Raw genomic sequence first — 17221 nt, 5'->3', positions numbered from 1 at the left:
ATGTCACCTAGGTCATGTAGAAGTCCTCGTATGTGTTTCCATTATGATAAATGTGTTGGGTGCTGTGTGTTTAAGAGATTGAGATAGTTCACGGGCCCTTTCGAGGCGCCGTGACGTGAGTTTTGTGATAGTAAAATTCAAGCGTGGTTAGGAAGTACCATAAGCCCGGAAAGGGCTTTATCGCGAGGTGTGCCTCGGGGAAGTGTTCTTTGCCCGACGTTCTTGAATGTTTTAATGACTAGTCTTCCCGCTGAAGTGCAAAAACATTGCAGGCATGTCCATATATCCATATATGCGGACATTTGTTTTTGGTTAACCGGATATCAACACAAGCGTTTAGCTCTGATAGCTCGACAGGCATTACTTTCACTTCAAAATTACCTTCAAGGTGTTTGGTTGACTCTCTCGGTGGAAAAATATGGCTTCATTATGTTGCCAAGTGGAGGAAGACGGCATGCGTGGCGGAAGATAGATCAATCTTGCCTTCGTCAATTGAAGCACAAGCGCTTTTTGGGCGTCATTATTCACTACCGTCTACAGTGGCGACGACCTGTGGGCCCGATTGTGGCATCACTATCTTCGCGTCTCAATGTGATCTGTAGATTTGCAGGAGACCAATGGGCTAATCACCCTTCTTCAAGGATCAGGCTGCGCGATGCACTGGAGACGAGTCGAATAATGTACCAGCTGCGTTTAATTTCCCCCTCGCTATCCCTGCTGGAACGAGTTGAGGTTTTGTACAGAAATGGCTTATGGAGGGCTCTTGGCGTTCCGCAGACTGCTCCTAACGATGCAGTACTTTATGAGTCTCTATCGAGACCCCTTAGCCTAGTCGCTTCACAAAAGTTATTGATGCAAATTGGCCGCCTCAAACAGACGGTAGCCAGGCGAGCCCTTCTACAGCGCCTTCGAAAGGGATCTGAGTCCCGAGCGTGCTTGGCCCTTAATACTCTTAGTTACCTGGGTCTTGACGCTAGAGGTCGAACTAAGAGGTTGAAACCACCTTGGTCATTCGCGAGCATCGATTGTTCGTTGACAATTCTTCACGTTCGCGCTAAGTGGAGTTCTCCTTCGGCGACCACGCTTTCGCTGGTACTGAAACATCTTGAGACTGAATATGCACGTCATCTTCAAATTTTTACTGATGGGTCTGTGGACGAAGTCAGATGATCTGTTGCAGCTGCTTTTCGCTTTCCCTCTTCGAAGTATGATTGTTCTGTTCGCTTCACTGGAGTCATGTCCTCCACAACGGCCGAAAGCGTTGCAATTGAGGCAGCTCTAAAGAAGCTATGGTTTCGTACGCCTCAACCTGTTGTCATTCTTACAGATTCAAAATCTGTCCTTCATAGGTTAAAGCACGGGTTCCCTACTGAGGCCTTATGTCTTAGCTCCCTACGGTCGGCGCACAATCTCCATATCAAAGGCTTCTCCATACGTTTCCAATGGGTGCCCTCGCATATAGGAATCATAGGCAAGGAGATGGCGGGCAGCCTCCCCCATAGAGCGCTGTGTGGGAATCCATTGAGAAAAGTGCCTCGAGAGGACCAAAGACTCTTCAGAGAAGCGGTGTTGTGCCAATCCAGTTCTTTGTGAAGCTCACCTAACAAGCCATGTGTGACCAAGGGCCTCAAAAGAAACCAAGCCACTTTGCTGCTCCGCATTCGCACGGACTCTCCTCGTGCCCCTGCGTGAATGTATAACACTGGCCTGCCGTTGTCTCCATTAGGTTCAACGTGTGGTGTGTGCGGTGACATTGAACATTACCTTATGAGCTGTACTCTGTATAACGCGGCAAGTAGTGTGTTATTCGGGTCCCTCAAGAAGGCAGGGGTGCCTCACAGTTCTCTACAGGACATTGTTTTTTCCCGCGCAAAAACCAGTTGTGTAAGAAGGAGGTTTCTCGCCTTCTCTTAAATTACCTGCAGAACACAGATTTGGACTCCAAATGGTAACCTTAGGAGTGACTATTTGTAATTGTGAGGTCCGTGTATGATTTCCATCAATTATTTATTTTGAATGTCGCTACGGTGGATCGATTGCCGGTAGCAAATGCAAGGCTAATCCCACCAGTAGCCTACAACCACTCAACTCAAAAACTCAACTCAAGAACGCCCCTCCTCCCTTGCCTGACACCGTTTGCCTCGCACGCCACAGGACAGGGCGCGTATCCTGGCTGCGTGAACCCTCGTCTCGTTCGCGACGTCGCGAAACCAAACAAGAAACTGCCGCGAGATCTCGCCATCGTCGCGGTAGAGCGAGAAGCGGCGGCGGATCCGCCGATCCGCGCGTCAACAGATGAGAACACGCTCTCTTTATTCCGGCGAGCGAATCCGCTTCGCTCGCCGAATTTTTGTAGCAATGTGAACGGGCCTTTAAATTGAATAATAGGGCTTAGGAAGGAGGATCCTTATAGGCAAGATTATCACATTTTCGCGAGCGACTTTCTTTGCCATATTACAAGTTACTGCGAGTGATCTCGCAAGCTCAATAGAAGAATATTTCTCAAAAGAGGACCATGTCTTGTCTTCATTATTTGCAAAGGTCAGCCACAAAAAGAAAAAGAACAGGCCTCATGACTGTCGACGGTTTTGCTTTAGCACTGAATGAATGCAGTGACACAACCTACTGCCACCTTGGAAGAGAGGTATGTTTGAGGCGTGTACTTCAACTGGACCTCTCTTTCGCGATTCTCTAAGAATACGGCGCCATCTACCGCCCCCACCGCAAACCCTGTGCGTGACCTCCGAAATGCACAGCGCACCGGGGCACGCGAACTCTTCGAAACGCGTTGTGCGGCAACCGGGCTCCTATATTGTACTTATTTTGGACTTCCATAAGAATGCCACTCGAAGTTATAGTTATGGAATGCAATCTTCTACGGTTAACTTTTTTTTTAATACACCTGATTTGTTTGACGCTTTGCACACCTATTTCTCACAAGTTGGGCATGCAGTCCACCACAGCAAGTGAAATCCTGCGAAAATTCCTGATATGGCTTGTTTTATAGCAAGGCGTGTGAAGCGGGTAGTTGTTTTTTATTATTCAGTCACTATTCTCCGACAATTCCCTATGTCATTAGTTATCTTTCATTACAGAATTCAGGAACTCACCCAGATTGCTACCAAAAATAGTTTCGCTGGGTTAAAGCAAATAAATGTTTTGAATGTTGCAGTGACATCCAGGTTCCCTTTCTTTTAAACAAAATAAGAATGAAACGCATATTATGTGGCTGTAATGTGCCTAGAAATGTGCGCTCTTTACCATAGGCTGGTAATCTGTATTGATTACGTTCGACAAATTTTTCCCCGGAAGTTGACTTCATGCCCTAAAATGTAGAACAGAACTTGCAAGTCAACTATCAGCATCTAAGGCGTGATGAATAAAGAATCAAGCCCGATATAAGATCCACAATCTAAGCATCCCCTTTGCACTGCAAATTCTTTTAAAAGTCGCCTTTTCCTCGCAAAACTGTTCCCCGTAGGTTATAAAGCACTGACACTTATTTTTCTTTTGTAGGATACCAGCGTAAGAGGCTATTTTGTCTAAATCTGTCCGTTTTTTGTATTGTGAACTTAAATTTAAATGTATTTACGCAGAAGCTGCAGCTTCAATCACGAACAAATACACACATAAATTATTTAAAAGGGAAAGACGCCTTAAATATAAAAAAAAAATATGTGCCGCATATGTAACCTGCCACAGTACTAGACATCTTAAATTATTCGCTCCGCCATGTGTCACATCATTCAGAACATTGCATGCAGTTTTTTTTTTCCTGTATATCTATATACCTTTATTTTGATGATGAGCTTAACAAACGTACATCTAGTAATGTAATCTTCTTGAGCGGTTTTTTCGACGCTAGTAGTCTCCTTCGCCATCCGGGCACAAGTCACGGCTGTGTTTTGGCACGATTACTCCACACGTGTCCACAAAATGGTCGATGCAGTCTTGCGGCACATTGTCCTTAACCGCTGTATTGGTCCACAGTATGCATTCTGTTCATGAGGATAAAAAGCAAGGTAAATAATTAGAGCGCACGTTTTTACTAATATTCTTTATTTGCATTGCTTTTCAGACTTCGCGGTTTGACGTTGGAGCCGTTTGTATTTGGAGCACCATTGCAGTTAAGGTTTTAAATGGTGCTAAGAAAGACCTGACAATATCTAGTCTGTTTAACCTAGTCTGTTGCTGTAAAATGGTAAATTAGCATTTCACTTCTGGCAAAACACTAATTTTATGAGGATGCACAGATAAAAGACCTTAGCTTTCCTGTGAAACGTGCCCATGAAACAGCGGCTCTATCGACATAATTATTCTTATGGATAACTTAACATTTTTAATAATTTCATTTACGTTCGTATGGGAAGCGGTCACGGAGGCGACCAGATTCAGAATTTTTTTTCTAACAGAGTGTGACAAGGAACTCGCCGTTAACAATTTACTAGTTATATCGAAATATTAACGCAGATTGTGACTTACCGGCAGGTTGACCCCAAACATTTAAGGCAACTCGCTACCTGCATTGGTGTTTGCGCTGTATTGCAAGCAAGTCCTCATAACAAGACTATGATGGTTCCAATTCTTAGTGAGGTGCATTCGTGCTCAGTCTGCAATTACCTTCTCTGTATTTTATATAACTTACGCACATTTACTGATGATTTTAGCGCTTGTACTTTGGGCTATTAGCGATTAATACTGCGGAAAAACTTCCATTGCTCTGAGATGCGCGGGCGCATTTATACTGCTTGGTAATGCTGTTTTGAAACTTTTACAGACTATATTTGCCATTGTTCGTCACGGATATCAATTTCACACCTGCGCAAAGTACTTTGTTTTCTCTCAGACGTTTTTGAATACCTGCTGCCCTAGCAATTTACTACGGCGTCATTACCAACTGAGATCCGCATTTAAACACGGCAACAAGGCTGATCATTCTGCTTAGTTCTCTCGGAACCTAAAGTTTTTAGCTGTCTTGTAAGCGAAAACAAAATCCGGCTGCTCTCCTCGCTTATAGTAACCACATACCTAATCAATCTTTTTCGGCCCACCGGTGTTGTGAACTTCGACCACAGCATGAAAAGTTCATACCTACGGTCATTATGCTATAAGAGAACAATAAATGTGCTTTTTCTAAGTGAAAACATGATAAGCGCTAACATTTTCGAAAATTTGTTATAGCGTTGCGCCAGCGATCATAGTTTCGGTTCTGAAAACGCTGCGCTATATTCGAGCTGTCCAAATCAGTCCCTACCTGTTTGCTTGAACATCATTGAGGCGGTCATGTGCATTGTACCCACTTCAGTATTCGTTGTACATCAATTGTGCTACTGCAAAACCTTTTAATTCAATTCAATTCAATTCAGTTCTGTTCAACATACTGATTTAGTTATGTTTCTTTGAAAGCAATAAAGGCGCAGTCACAAAACCCTACTACACCGAGTAGTTTGACGAGGTGGCCACAGCCTCCCAAGGACAGCAACGGGCAGTTCGCAGAACAAAATCAGATTACACAGAGTAGATGCTACAAAGATGGTTGAAATTTCCTAAGCACAGAACTGAGAGGCAATTTTTATTTCTAAAAAAAAGCAACTTTAACGCAATGAAAAAAATTTTGCAAGAAACAACGCGACATTGTAATATGGTAACATATCAGAAAGTTCAACAATTAAAAGGGTGATAGATGAAAGTATTACGAAGTTTGGTAAAACCAAGCAGAAATAAAACGTCTTTTGACAAGAACATGTCGTGAACGTCTTTCAATGTTATTTTTGCAAGGGCGACCCCATTTTATTGTTGCAAGTTATTTAACAGCGAAGGTAACCGGTATCGATTCAATTGTTTTGCATAGTTCGTAAGAGAGCCTGCTATATGTCATTGTTAATGGTTACGAGTGTCAGATGCTACTGTTTTTCTTTTAATATTTGGCAAGACACGTAGGTGTCATGCATTTCATCAACACTCGGTAGCTCATTACTGAGGAGCTGGTAGATTGCTTGCTTGTTTGCTGTGGTACCGATCCTCACTTGGGAATGTTGTGTTCTATTGCTAATAACTACACTGCACAATATGTTCTTACTTAGGCTTTGGGTAATTCCCGTCAACTCCTATCGGGCACCACGTGGCAATACATGCAATATCAGGCAAATCGGGGACATCTGTAGTCTCTTATAGAAGATTTTCGGAGCCATTTTTTTCTCCCAGCCATCAAACTTTGTTGCTTCAAAGATGGCTTGCGGTAGGGGTTCATTTGAACATCTTTTTGCCGCAATGGGCCTGGTGGGGGGCGCTCTGTTGTTCTTACGCCAACAAGCAGTAGAAAATTTTCACCATTTCAAGCGCATAACAAAACTTTACAGCCTCGCTGGCCTCTTGCACATTTCTCTTTCAGTCATGGGTCAACTAAAACGTACTCATAAAATATGGCGTCAGCTTTAGTGCTCTCTGAGGCTCACTAAAATCTCTAAGCGGTCTCACGTAGACTGAAACTGTTTAAGATCAGACTTCAGCACATGTTACTCAGAGAAGCACTCACTATGTCTAACTCACTCATACATTGAGCGACAAAATAATACCTGGCAGGCTCACTCGGCTGATAGGTTAACGAGCTGCTACCTTATTTATTCGAATCTTTTATATAGTGCGGTGGAAGCTTCACGCTTGAAATGTTCATGCCCTTGTTCCCACAATATTGTAGCAGATATTGTAGCAGATCGTGTTAGGTGACTTGCCATTTCAAGTAGGTGCTTATTTTATCGGGCTTACTCAATTTCATAGCTTGACCGATTCGCAAGGTATCACTGGAGTATAGCGCACACGCACTCGTAAGACATCGCAAAGACTAAAAAAAAATATTTCAAACGCTATTTCATACAGTTCCTAAATTCACTCACGCTCCCACAAGCTCCGATGCATTGAAACTCGAGAACAATCGAACACAGGCGGCATAGTCTCACTTGTGCCAGCTACTGATACAGCTCACACTTATACGGACTCCACATGACACATTCAGATGAAACTTACATGAGCTCAAACGTACTATTATTGACTCACTTAAGACTCATACCCTACTTGCACTCAACAGACCGCACTGCCAGTCGCAACTGGCTTTGAGTGCTAATGAGTATGAATACGACAGCTCGTTGATGGCGTTCAGCGGCCTGCGAGTCAAATACTTCTTGATGCTTCTATAGCCATCATTTCCGAAGGTCTCTGAGAACTTGTGGCTCCTTTAAAAATCTCATGTTTTACTGCATCACAGCAGTCAAGCAACGCAATGAAACATTTGGTTTTACTTTTCTCTGCTTACCTTAACAGAGGCTTGTATAGCTTAAACCGCATGCGATTTAAGTGGCACATGCAGAGTGATGCAGAGAGAGAAATCGCAGAATGGTCATCCTGAATTATTCTGTGTTTTACTGGCCGTATAATAGTACACAATTGTATGTATTGCAGCACTAGCAGTGATGATACCATGTCATAACTTTCTCTCTTGTGTCAGTGCTCGAGATTCTTTGTTTAGCGTTATGTGCCATTCCGCTCTAAGGTTTAGTCTTGTCCTCGTGTGCACAGTACGTATAGAAACTAGTCTGTACTTGTAGAAACAGTATGTGGAAGCAAGTTTGTACATGCAGAAACAACCCTGTACTTCCAAATTCAATACAAATGACTGAAGGATCATTAAACAGCAATTTTCTTTTTTCGACTGCTTTGAGAAATATTTTCTTCGCATTGCTTGTGATCCATCATTTGCTTCACGTCAGACAAAATTGCAACCTAATGCCAGTCGCAGCATCATGTGAGAACGTGGCCATTACTTATTTGGTATGATATCTCGGAGCATGATCTTTAGAGGTGTGCAATTCCTGAGATACTGGTGTTAACACATGTGCTGGTACAGTCCATCATTTTAACCTTTCTGCAGCTTGAGCCAATATTTGCCATTGTGACTGGTACTAAGCCTGCTGCCGACGCCCGCTCATAAACACACGCACAAACACACATACGCACACACGAACACACGTGCACGCGCGAAGGCAGGTTCGTGGTGTTCCTTACGGTTTCCGTTGAACTCCACACTAACGACCACGCAGTTCTCGTAGTTGGAATAGTATACAACGGCTTCCTTCGGAGTTTCATCTGCAAGATTTCATAAACGAAGGAAAGCTTTATTGTTTCAACACTTGATTTGTAACCTGGTAATAGGCTTTTTATCACCCTCTCAATGAAATGTATTTTGAGATTTCAGCATTGATAACATTCGCGGTGCAAACGTGCAAAATTTATAACGAGTGCTTTCAAAAGCTGTAAAGCAGCACATAACGATGTCATCTGCAATTTCCTCCAAATGACTAAGTGCAGAACGAGCACTTCTCGCACATCACAGAAAAAATGTTATACGTTCCATGTCTTTGCGAAATAACTTACTCAACTCAAAAGAGATAATCTTGGGTGCCCTCTGCATGATATTATAACTCAACAGAGTGTAAAGTGCGAACGCAGGTGCTGTAAAGCCAGATATGTTCCTCACCTTGTGGTATAGTAAACTGAACTGTCCCTACGGGGCCGCCCGGCTGTATAAAAATGGGAACTTCGAGCCTGTGGAGGAAGTAAATATTGCTTTGAACTCATTGTATGCCTCAATTATGTCTTGCTGACCATTCATTCTTAGCCCGTAATTGACCAGGCACCAGCTTCACATTCTGTAACCTTGAATATTCTGTGCTTTTTGACCATACTGGAAAACACTATTTAACGCACCTAATCGTTCACAAGCAGTTAGTAGCAGACTCTTCTATATGGAAAACCCAGAGTTGCAGATGTCACTGCAGTTTATTGTAGATGAACGCTTCATGATAGTATTTCTGTTTGGTTAAGAAAAAAATTCGCCACTCCTTATCTAATAGTCATCTTTCCTGTGAATTTTCATACCACATCGCTTCCGATGCACCGTATTAAGGGCCCCTGAAACGGTTCGGACAAATTTTGTAGACGCGTATGGTACAGCTTAAGTAGAACATTCGCACCACAATTTAAATGAAGCGTTAGGTATTAACGGAGCTACAAGCGATCAGAAGTTACCCTCCTCCCTAGCCATGCTTTTCCTCCTCAACTCGTTCGCCGAGTGATCGCGGCTAAGCTCCGTCTGCACTGGTTCTGCGTCACGATGCGACGTCACATCGTCCACTTCCGGTTGTTTTGGAGCCCTCCCCCGCCCGCGCGAAACTTCTCTGCTAGCCGCTTGGCCGTCGACCCTAAGCAAGAGCTATCGAAGCAGCGTGCATTGCGAGCATTCTGTCGTAGCGCCGAACGTGTCTGGTATTCCGGTAACCGAAGCCAAGCCGGTCATTTTGGCAAATGACTAGAGGAATAAACTCAAGCTGATGAAGGAACTTTAGCGTAGACGTACGTGAGCTGTCTGATCGGTCTGCACGGTCCATACACTTGTTGGCGCAGCGCTTAACCATCCAAACAAAGCGCTAATATTGCTCTAACCAAGTGTAAAACATTTTAAACATTTATAAAAACAACGTGTTGATGATTACACTCCTGCGAAAAATACACACCAGCAGCAAAGAAGAATACACTTCGTTGCTGCTACTGTGTATGGTTGAGCTCTGTGCCACCAGGTGGCTGCACCGTGCAGACCATTCACATTTGCGCTTCTGCTCATTCCATGGCTCATCCCGTTACGGCACAGTCAAGCGGCCAGGCCCTGTCCCCTTGCGCTTGCGTTTGCCCTAATACCGGAATCGCGAAACGCTATTGCGTTAGCAATCTTCCTGTGTAAAGTGACGGCCACAAACGCGCAAATCCTGGCGCTGATCGGATAGCGGAAGTCCGATGCGCAGCAGCCAGTTCGCTCGTATACTGCCTTGCAGAGGGACAGGATGTCGCAGCTTGACATACTGCCAGTCGCTACGTTTGCAGTCCACAAGGCAACAAAGTCCAATCATAGTGCTCGCGAAAAGACAGACCGATTCTGACCGCGGAGCTCTCGTCAAAATGAAGTACGTTGTAACACAAGCAGACGACACTTGCTGTGTGCCGGAAGTGCTTAAGTGTACTGAAAAATTGTTCTTGTGCATTCTCTTTATGTTGCTTTCTTTTTATAAAAACAAATGAACTAACATTCCAACTATTACGAAGACCATTTGTTTACCATAAATTTGGAAAAATTATCGAGCACGCGCCCTGGTCAGCCAATCGGATAGCGTGCTCCACTGACGTCATATGGGTGATTTCCGTCATATGGGTTGGGGTGGCTTAAAATTCCGCCGAGCAGTGTGCTGCGATCAGCAGCGATGTGCATTTTTAAATCCTTATAATAAATTACGCGCTTTACGCGGAGCACTTAGATGTGTCAATTAATGATCAGAAGGACCTACTCTAACGAATCAGTACGTTTGTAGAAAATTGTCAAAATCGTTTCAGGGTCCCTTTAAGATATTCATTTCTGCCACCGACAAACGTCGCTCTTTTTCATACTTCAAAGCAGTAGAATATACATTCTGAATACATTGGGTATGAATGGACACCTAAATGCAAACAGCGAACTTTCCTGCAAAGTAAGCAAGCCAAATCAATAGTCGTTTTTGGAGCATGGTGGAGAAATATGTATTAGCCATCGTTATTAGCATAGAAACCTGAGTAGGCTAGGGCATTTTTTTATTTTATAATTTACCGCATTAAGCAATCGTAGCGGATATTGAATGTTCTCCCTTCTCGCGCCTAACACAATGTCACAGGAATTAAGGAAGCCGCTGCATCATAGCTCGAATCTTCTTACGAGCGTGCGCAGACTCCTTCGGTCAATCAGGAAGGCAAATAAGTGTTATGTCAAAGTAAGAAAACCTAAAATTTGTGTCAGTCACATGGTTGTTTTTATGTTTCAGCGCAAAAATTTTGGTATCTATTATTTCGTCAGTAGTAGAGCCCACATAGCCGAGACTCACATGTACAGGACACTAAGAAACTTCTACGTCAAAGGTCTGCTTATGCAAAGCTGCCCTAAACAAGCTATAAGCTGAACTTTAAGCCTACTGGGCGGGCGAAATCTTATTGCACGGCAGTACTGTTTCCTCGAATGTACCACGTGACGCTATCTAACACAGAATATAATTAGTTTACAGCAGAATCTGGTACGATTAAGGTTAATGCGCTGGACTCAAAAATGATTCTTGACTAGGAATTCTGTACGTTCACAGACTTCGGTCAATTACGGCAATACCTGCCTAGGTCGAAGGAGCACGTCTGAAGTAACATACTTGAGCCCGGCATCTTTCGGCATGCTGTCCCGTTTTATTTTGGTCAAGTTGAAGAGCTCGTGTTAATCAGGGCAGTTCAGGGCATCTTGAAGATTAACCTTCGTTTTGACTTGCTACCAAAACATTTTGTAAGCACATATCTTATTAACATATTATACTTTGTAACGTTTTTGGTAAAAAAACAGCACCTTGAAACTATTTCGTGCTCTAATTTGCCTTATTAACTGGCCACTAGCGAGTCAATGCGCTTTTCAAAAAATATTTGCCCATACCAAATTAAACAAGATTTCATATTACTATGGACAACAGGCGTCACCCTAACAAATAATAATGCAGCCGCACCTAATACGATGTTTGTAAAAACTTTATCGGCTACCTCGAGAACCGGGAATCATGTGACACATTTATCTGTGTCTCTGTGACGTAGGTTCACAGACACACTAGGCTTTAGGAAACACTGCAATAAAGAAACTACGGTTGGCTCCTATAAATGGCTTCTTTGAGAGCTAAATATGCTAAATAATTGCAAGCTTTCCAGACCCCAGATAGAACAGCCTGAAGGTATTGATGTGATCATTATTACTATATTATTTTCAATACTGCCAATACTTCCAGGTTGGCGTGCCGATTTTACATGAAGGTATATTAATACATCAGCACCACACGGCAAAACAAACAAGAATCCAATACAGTGACAGCTACAACAAAGGTATAAGAGCTGAAGGTACACACAATGACTTTCCTTAATGATAACTAGGAGCGAATACCGAGATGAAATTAGATGGGAAAGGTGCTTGTAACCCTATAACTTATACCCACTCATAATAAATATAATATACAAAGTAAACAACAGCAAAAGGTAATAGAAATTATACATGAAATGGAGTGGTACTCAGATACATAACAGCAAACCATTCTGATGCTAAGCACATTCTGATACTAAGAACGTACGTAGAGTGATAAAGTGATTCTGACGATTCGACAAATGACATTACGATTCATACGAGAACGAAGAAGGGAAGTCGCCATTTTCACTCCCAATGCACCTACGATTGTGAAGGAGCACTGCATTTTCTACAGCGCAGTTATGTTTCGTGAATGCATCTCGCTTACGCGTTAATATGCGCAGATAAATAGCCGCGTAATATGATATAGTAGAACCGCCAATGATGAGAGCATGTTGGATACTTCACTGAGATCCATATATATTTCAGGATATACTAATTTTTATTTTTGCTTTGTATTTTCTATTCGCCTAAGAGATTGTACTTACCCTGTTGACGGGAACACCCAGAGATATGTGGCTGATAATACCGCCGGGTCATACTCGAGTCGCTTGGCAGACATGCACTCAAAAATTGTGTCATTGTCCGCATCAGATATAGCCACAACATAGTCGAAGGTCGATATTAACTGTAAGAAAAATTACATTTCAATTATCTTGCCCAACTCAGCAATCTTTGAAGGACGCAAGCCAGCGATAACGTGAGTGGGAGCCCAAAGTGGAACGTTCCTTCGTCTCAATAAGTGTTTGCTAGAATCGAGGTTATGTTGCTTACAGGTCATTCAGTAGCACACTGTGTTCACGTAGCAGCTTTTTCTAGACTATCAGGTTATGCAGAATTTCCAAAAGTTATCCGTGCGTGATAGGACATTTCTAGTTCTTCAACTCGACGACCGAAATAGGAGATACTTGCACAAACGACGAAATGCACATAAGACTACTAAGAAAAATTTAATAATTAGACTTTGTCTAATTACATATATTGGAATTTACGAACTGCTACCTGTGAGTTCAGGAGACCTCCACTGGGAAGGATTTCTGAGGATGCCACAGGTTTGGTTATTTGCGCAGCGCAACCTGCTGACAAAATGAACTGGTTCACTTACGTTTTTGATAAAACATTCGTTAATCCATCAAACCGCGAAAGTAACTGGAATGCCAATGTAGTTCCCCACTCATTCTAGGAATCAGTATCTTGAAACTGGTGTTGTCCTGAGAATTTGTTCAGCGTGAATAAGTACCCTTTCGTGAATAACTATCACGATCTGTGCCGTAAGCAAAGTACCTTCTTTAATTATGCGTTTCGATTTTTATTGCTAGTAATGTTCACTTCTTCAACTTCTGCAGCTCATAGACTATAATTGTGCTATCTGGCACAGATGTTTTCCCAAAAATCTATATAGTGCGCAACCACTTCGTATTCTAGAGTAAAAAAAAAAAAGTTGTGCGCAAGTATTGTTATAGTCAACCCGCTTTCGGCTTGTCATGGATATATCAACTTGTCTCCGAAAGTGCACTATATGAAAAAAATGCCACTATACTGAAGCGAAACATCCTTTGCAAATACTTGGCTTTTTCTGTTGTCTAATTCTGTCCCACCACATAGGACTAAGAGGGAGCACCCATCCTGCAAAAATTACCAACAAATGTATAATTTTTTCTCTTCTGAACCAAACTAGTATACAGCAGAATATTTTGCTACTGATCCTCGTACAAACAGTGAAAATGTTCACAAATTGATTCCTAATATATGGTAATGAAATGTGAATTACCCATGAAATAAGAGATCGCTCGGACAACATGGCCCAGGTGGCAAAAAACATTTATTTGGGCAACGAATTGTATGATACACAGTTGTTCATCGAATCATACTGATGCAAGCATTCTTTTTTGAAGGGCTGCCTTAACTCATAGAAAGAGCAATACGAATGTCAACTTGAATTTTGCGAGAAGTTGAGTCATCATCATCATCATCAGCCTGGTTACGCCCACTGCAGGGCAAAGGCCTCTCCCATACTTCTCCAACAACCCCGGTCACGTACTAATTGTGGCCATGTCGTCCCTGCAAACTTCTTAACCTCATCCGCCCACCTAACTTTCTGCCGCCCCCTGCTACGCTTCCCTTCCCTTGGAATCCAGTCCGTAACCCTTAACGACCATCGGTTATCTTCCCTCCTCATTAGATGTCCTGCCCATGCCCTTTTCTTTTTCTTGATTTCAACTAAGATGTCATTACCTCGCGTTCGTTCCCTCACCCAATCTGCACTTTTCTTATCCCTTAACGTTACACCCATCATTCTTCTTTCCATAGCTCGTTGCGTCGTCCTCAATTTAAGTAGAACCCTTTTCGTAAGCCTTCAGGTTTCTGCCCCGTAGGTGAGTACTGGTAAGACGCAGCTATTATACACTTTTCTCTTGAGGGATAATGGCAACCTGCTGTTCATGATCTGAGAATGCGTGCCGAACACACCCCAGCCCATTCTTATTCTTCTGATTATTTGCGTCTCATGATCTGGATCCGCGGTCACTACCTGCCCTAAGTAGATGTATTCCTTCACCACTTCCAGTGTCTCGCTACCTATCGTAAACTGATGTTCTCTTCCGAGACTGTTAAACATTACTTTAGTTTTCTGCAGATTAATTTTTAGACCCACTCGTCTGCTTTGCCTCTCCAGGTCAGTGAGCATGGATTGCAATTGGTCCCCTGAGTTACTAAGCAAGGCAATGTCATCAGCGAATCGCAAGTTACTAAGGTATTCTCCATTAACTTTTATCCCCAATTCTTTCCAATCCAGGTCTCTGAATACCTCCTGTAAGCACGCTGTGAATAGCATAGGAGAGATCGTGTCTCCCTGCCTGACGCCTTTCTTTATTGGGATTTTGTTGCTTTCTTTATGGAGGACTACGGTGGCTGTGGAGCTGCTATAGATATCTTTCAGTATTTTTACATACGGCTCGTCTACACCCTGATTCCATAATGCCTCCATGACAGCTGAGGTTTCGACAGAATCAGGCGCTTTCTCGTGATCAATGAAAGCTATATATAAGGGTTGGTTATATTCCGCACATTTCTCTATCACCTGATTGATAATGTGAATATGGCCTATTGTTGAGTAGCCTTTACGGAATCCTACCTGGTTCTTTGGTTGTCAGTAAGGGTCAGTAACTACACGGCACGAACCACAAGTAACTAAATAGTTTTTATGAAACACCTCTCAGGGCCCTTTGACAAATACATGCGAGGTTTCCGCGCAGGTCACTGAAACAAGGCGAAATTTAGCCTCCCACAACTGAACCATGTATAGGATGTCGTGACGAATAGTCAGAGTTATTGGGCACGTCCCAGCGTGTTAGCCTCAGCTGTCTGTAACAATACCGATAAGTGACAGTTCGGATGCTCATTCACGTTCATAAGTTTCCTGGCGAAAAGGCAAACAGGACACAAACTGCTACCCATCTTACCTGAAGTGCGCCGTGGTGGTGCCGCCACCTCAGGCAATGACGTAGTTTCTATGAAACAAATTCATTGGGAGACTTCAACAAACGCTGTCTCCAAAGTAGAATCATTCAGACCACGAGCAGTGGCTCTAAGCAAAGTTCTTGTGTGCCGTGATGACCAAGCAGCGCATCTCGACAAGGAACGCGCCGCGCAATTCGCTGAAAAATGGGCCCCGCAAGTGTCAACTGAGGCAGCAGAGAAACGGGTCACACCACCACCACCAACCGCTACTCCTAAAGCTTTTATATTAAAGCGAAAGCTTTACTGGCCGCGAACTCACGATTTCGCCGTGGCGTTGCTCTGAGGAGGCACATGACATCACACCGCGTTCCTCGTCATTGCGCTCGCCTCCGCTCGCTGCGCCAGCTGCGTCGCATGCCTGATAACATGTCGGAGGACTGAAAACGAGAGCTCGCGTGCGCCGCAGCCACAGTTGAGGCGTTAGTATGGACGGCGACAATTCGGATAAGCAGTTGGAGGGCTGGAATCGACATCGGAACCAGATGAAGAAAAAACTAATCGCCCATGAAACAGACGAACAGTGCGCCGAACGACTGGCAAAACACCGCAACATAGCTAGACAACCAGACTAACCTGGACTTGCAATCAAGATTAACCAAGGCTAACCATGTTGTGCCTTAGCTTTCGCTACGTATATCCTGGCATAGCCGAGATAAGCCACTGCCAATTTTATTGATGCGAAAACGTCAAATGACTCACTGAGCCAGAAAGCCTCCCGTCTGTCGTCTCTAGCAGCGAAACGACAGCTAAGCTCCCATTGACATACGCTGCGACGCACGTCCCCCGTGCGCCTCGACGGGGTTGCCATTAACTGCGATGCCATGGCACGAGCGTTCCTCGCCGGAGGTAATCGGGCGAAAGAGAAATCTGCTGTACGGAAAGTGCGCCAGGTGTTGCGTGAGGTGGAGAGGGCGCCACCACAACGCCATGTCACCCTTGCTGTCGGAGGTCCTCGTTACCCGCGCGTTCCTTCCCCGCGCGAGCTTTCGTCTGCGTTCTAACTGCGCCTCGGTAAGGCTAAATCTAAACGTGCCACGCATCTCAACGCGCTCGCTTGCACGCGATGGGCTCATAACTCGAAGGACCACTCGGCGGCGTTCAATGGACACTGGATAGATGGATGGATGAATGGATCGATGTTATGAGCGTACCCTTTGGAACGGGGTGGTAGGTTGCGCGACCAAACTCTTGCTAATACACTGTCTAATGTCCTACCTAGGTTAAGCAACAAAAAAGGGAAAAAAACACTATGAACTACCACACCCAAATTTTCTGATCCCCTATTGCGAACTGTGCTTTTGTGCGTCTCCGTTTTTTGTCGTTTCCGTACTCTTCTTCCACCAATCCTCCAATCGCGTCTTATTAATGCATATTACGGACATTTTTATTTCTCCACTGTTCCCCCTGAAACCAAGGGCTTCAAGGAAGCCAGTGGTGCCTAAATCGACCGCTGGGTAGACGTCTTCACATTCTAACAAAAAATGCTCCATAGTTTCCCTAGCTTTATTGCAGCAACCACATGCTTCGTCTTCCTTCTTATATCTCGCTTTATAGGTGCGTGTTCTAAGGCATCCCGGTCTCGCTTCGAAAAATAATAGGCTTGCCTTTGAGTTTCCCGCGGAATGTAAAAGTTGTGGACACACTTCGTGC

General features: G+C 43.8%; 1 protein-coding gene across 1 annotated transcript in view; it reads right to left on the bottom strand.

Annotated features, from left to right (window-relative positions):
- Nucleotides 1-3784: 3784 nt before the first annotated feature.
- The window catches only part of LOC126522273 (uncharacterized), a 29193-nt gene continuing 15756 nt past the window's right edge, over nt 3785-17221 (bottom strand). Inside the window, exons 2-5 of the mRNA XM_050170993.2 lie at nt 12541-12680; nt 8531-8598; nt 8059-8139; nt 3785-3998 (exon numbers count right to left, since the gene is read on the bottom strand). Coding sequence (XP_050026950.1) covers nt 3862-3998; nt 8059-8139; nt 8531-8598; nt 12541-12680 — 426 coding nt within the window. The 3' untranslated portion in view covers nt 3785-3861. The remainder of the gene's footprint in view (nt 3999-8058; nt 8140-8530; nt 8599-12540; nt 12681-17221) is intronic.

Source organism: Dermacentor andersoni, chromosome 6 (genome assembly GCF_023375885.2).
Source record: "Dermacentor andersoni chromosome 6, qqDerAnde1_hic_scaffold, whole genome shotgun sequence".
NCBI lineage: Eukaryota > Metazoa > Arthropoda > Arachnida > Ixodida > Ixodidae > Dermacentor > Dermacentor andersoni.
This window is presented reverse-complemented; position numbering and strand designations above follow the sequence as displayed.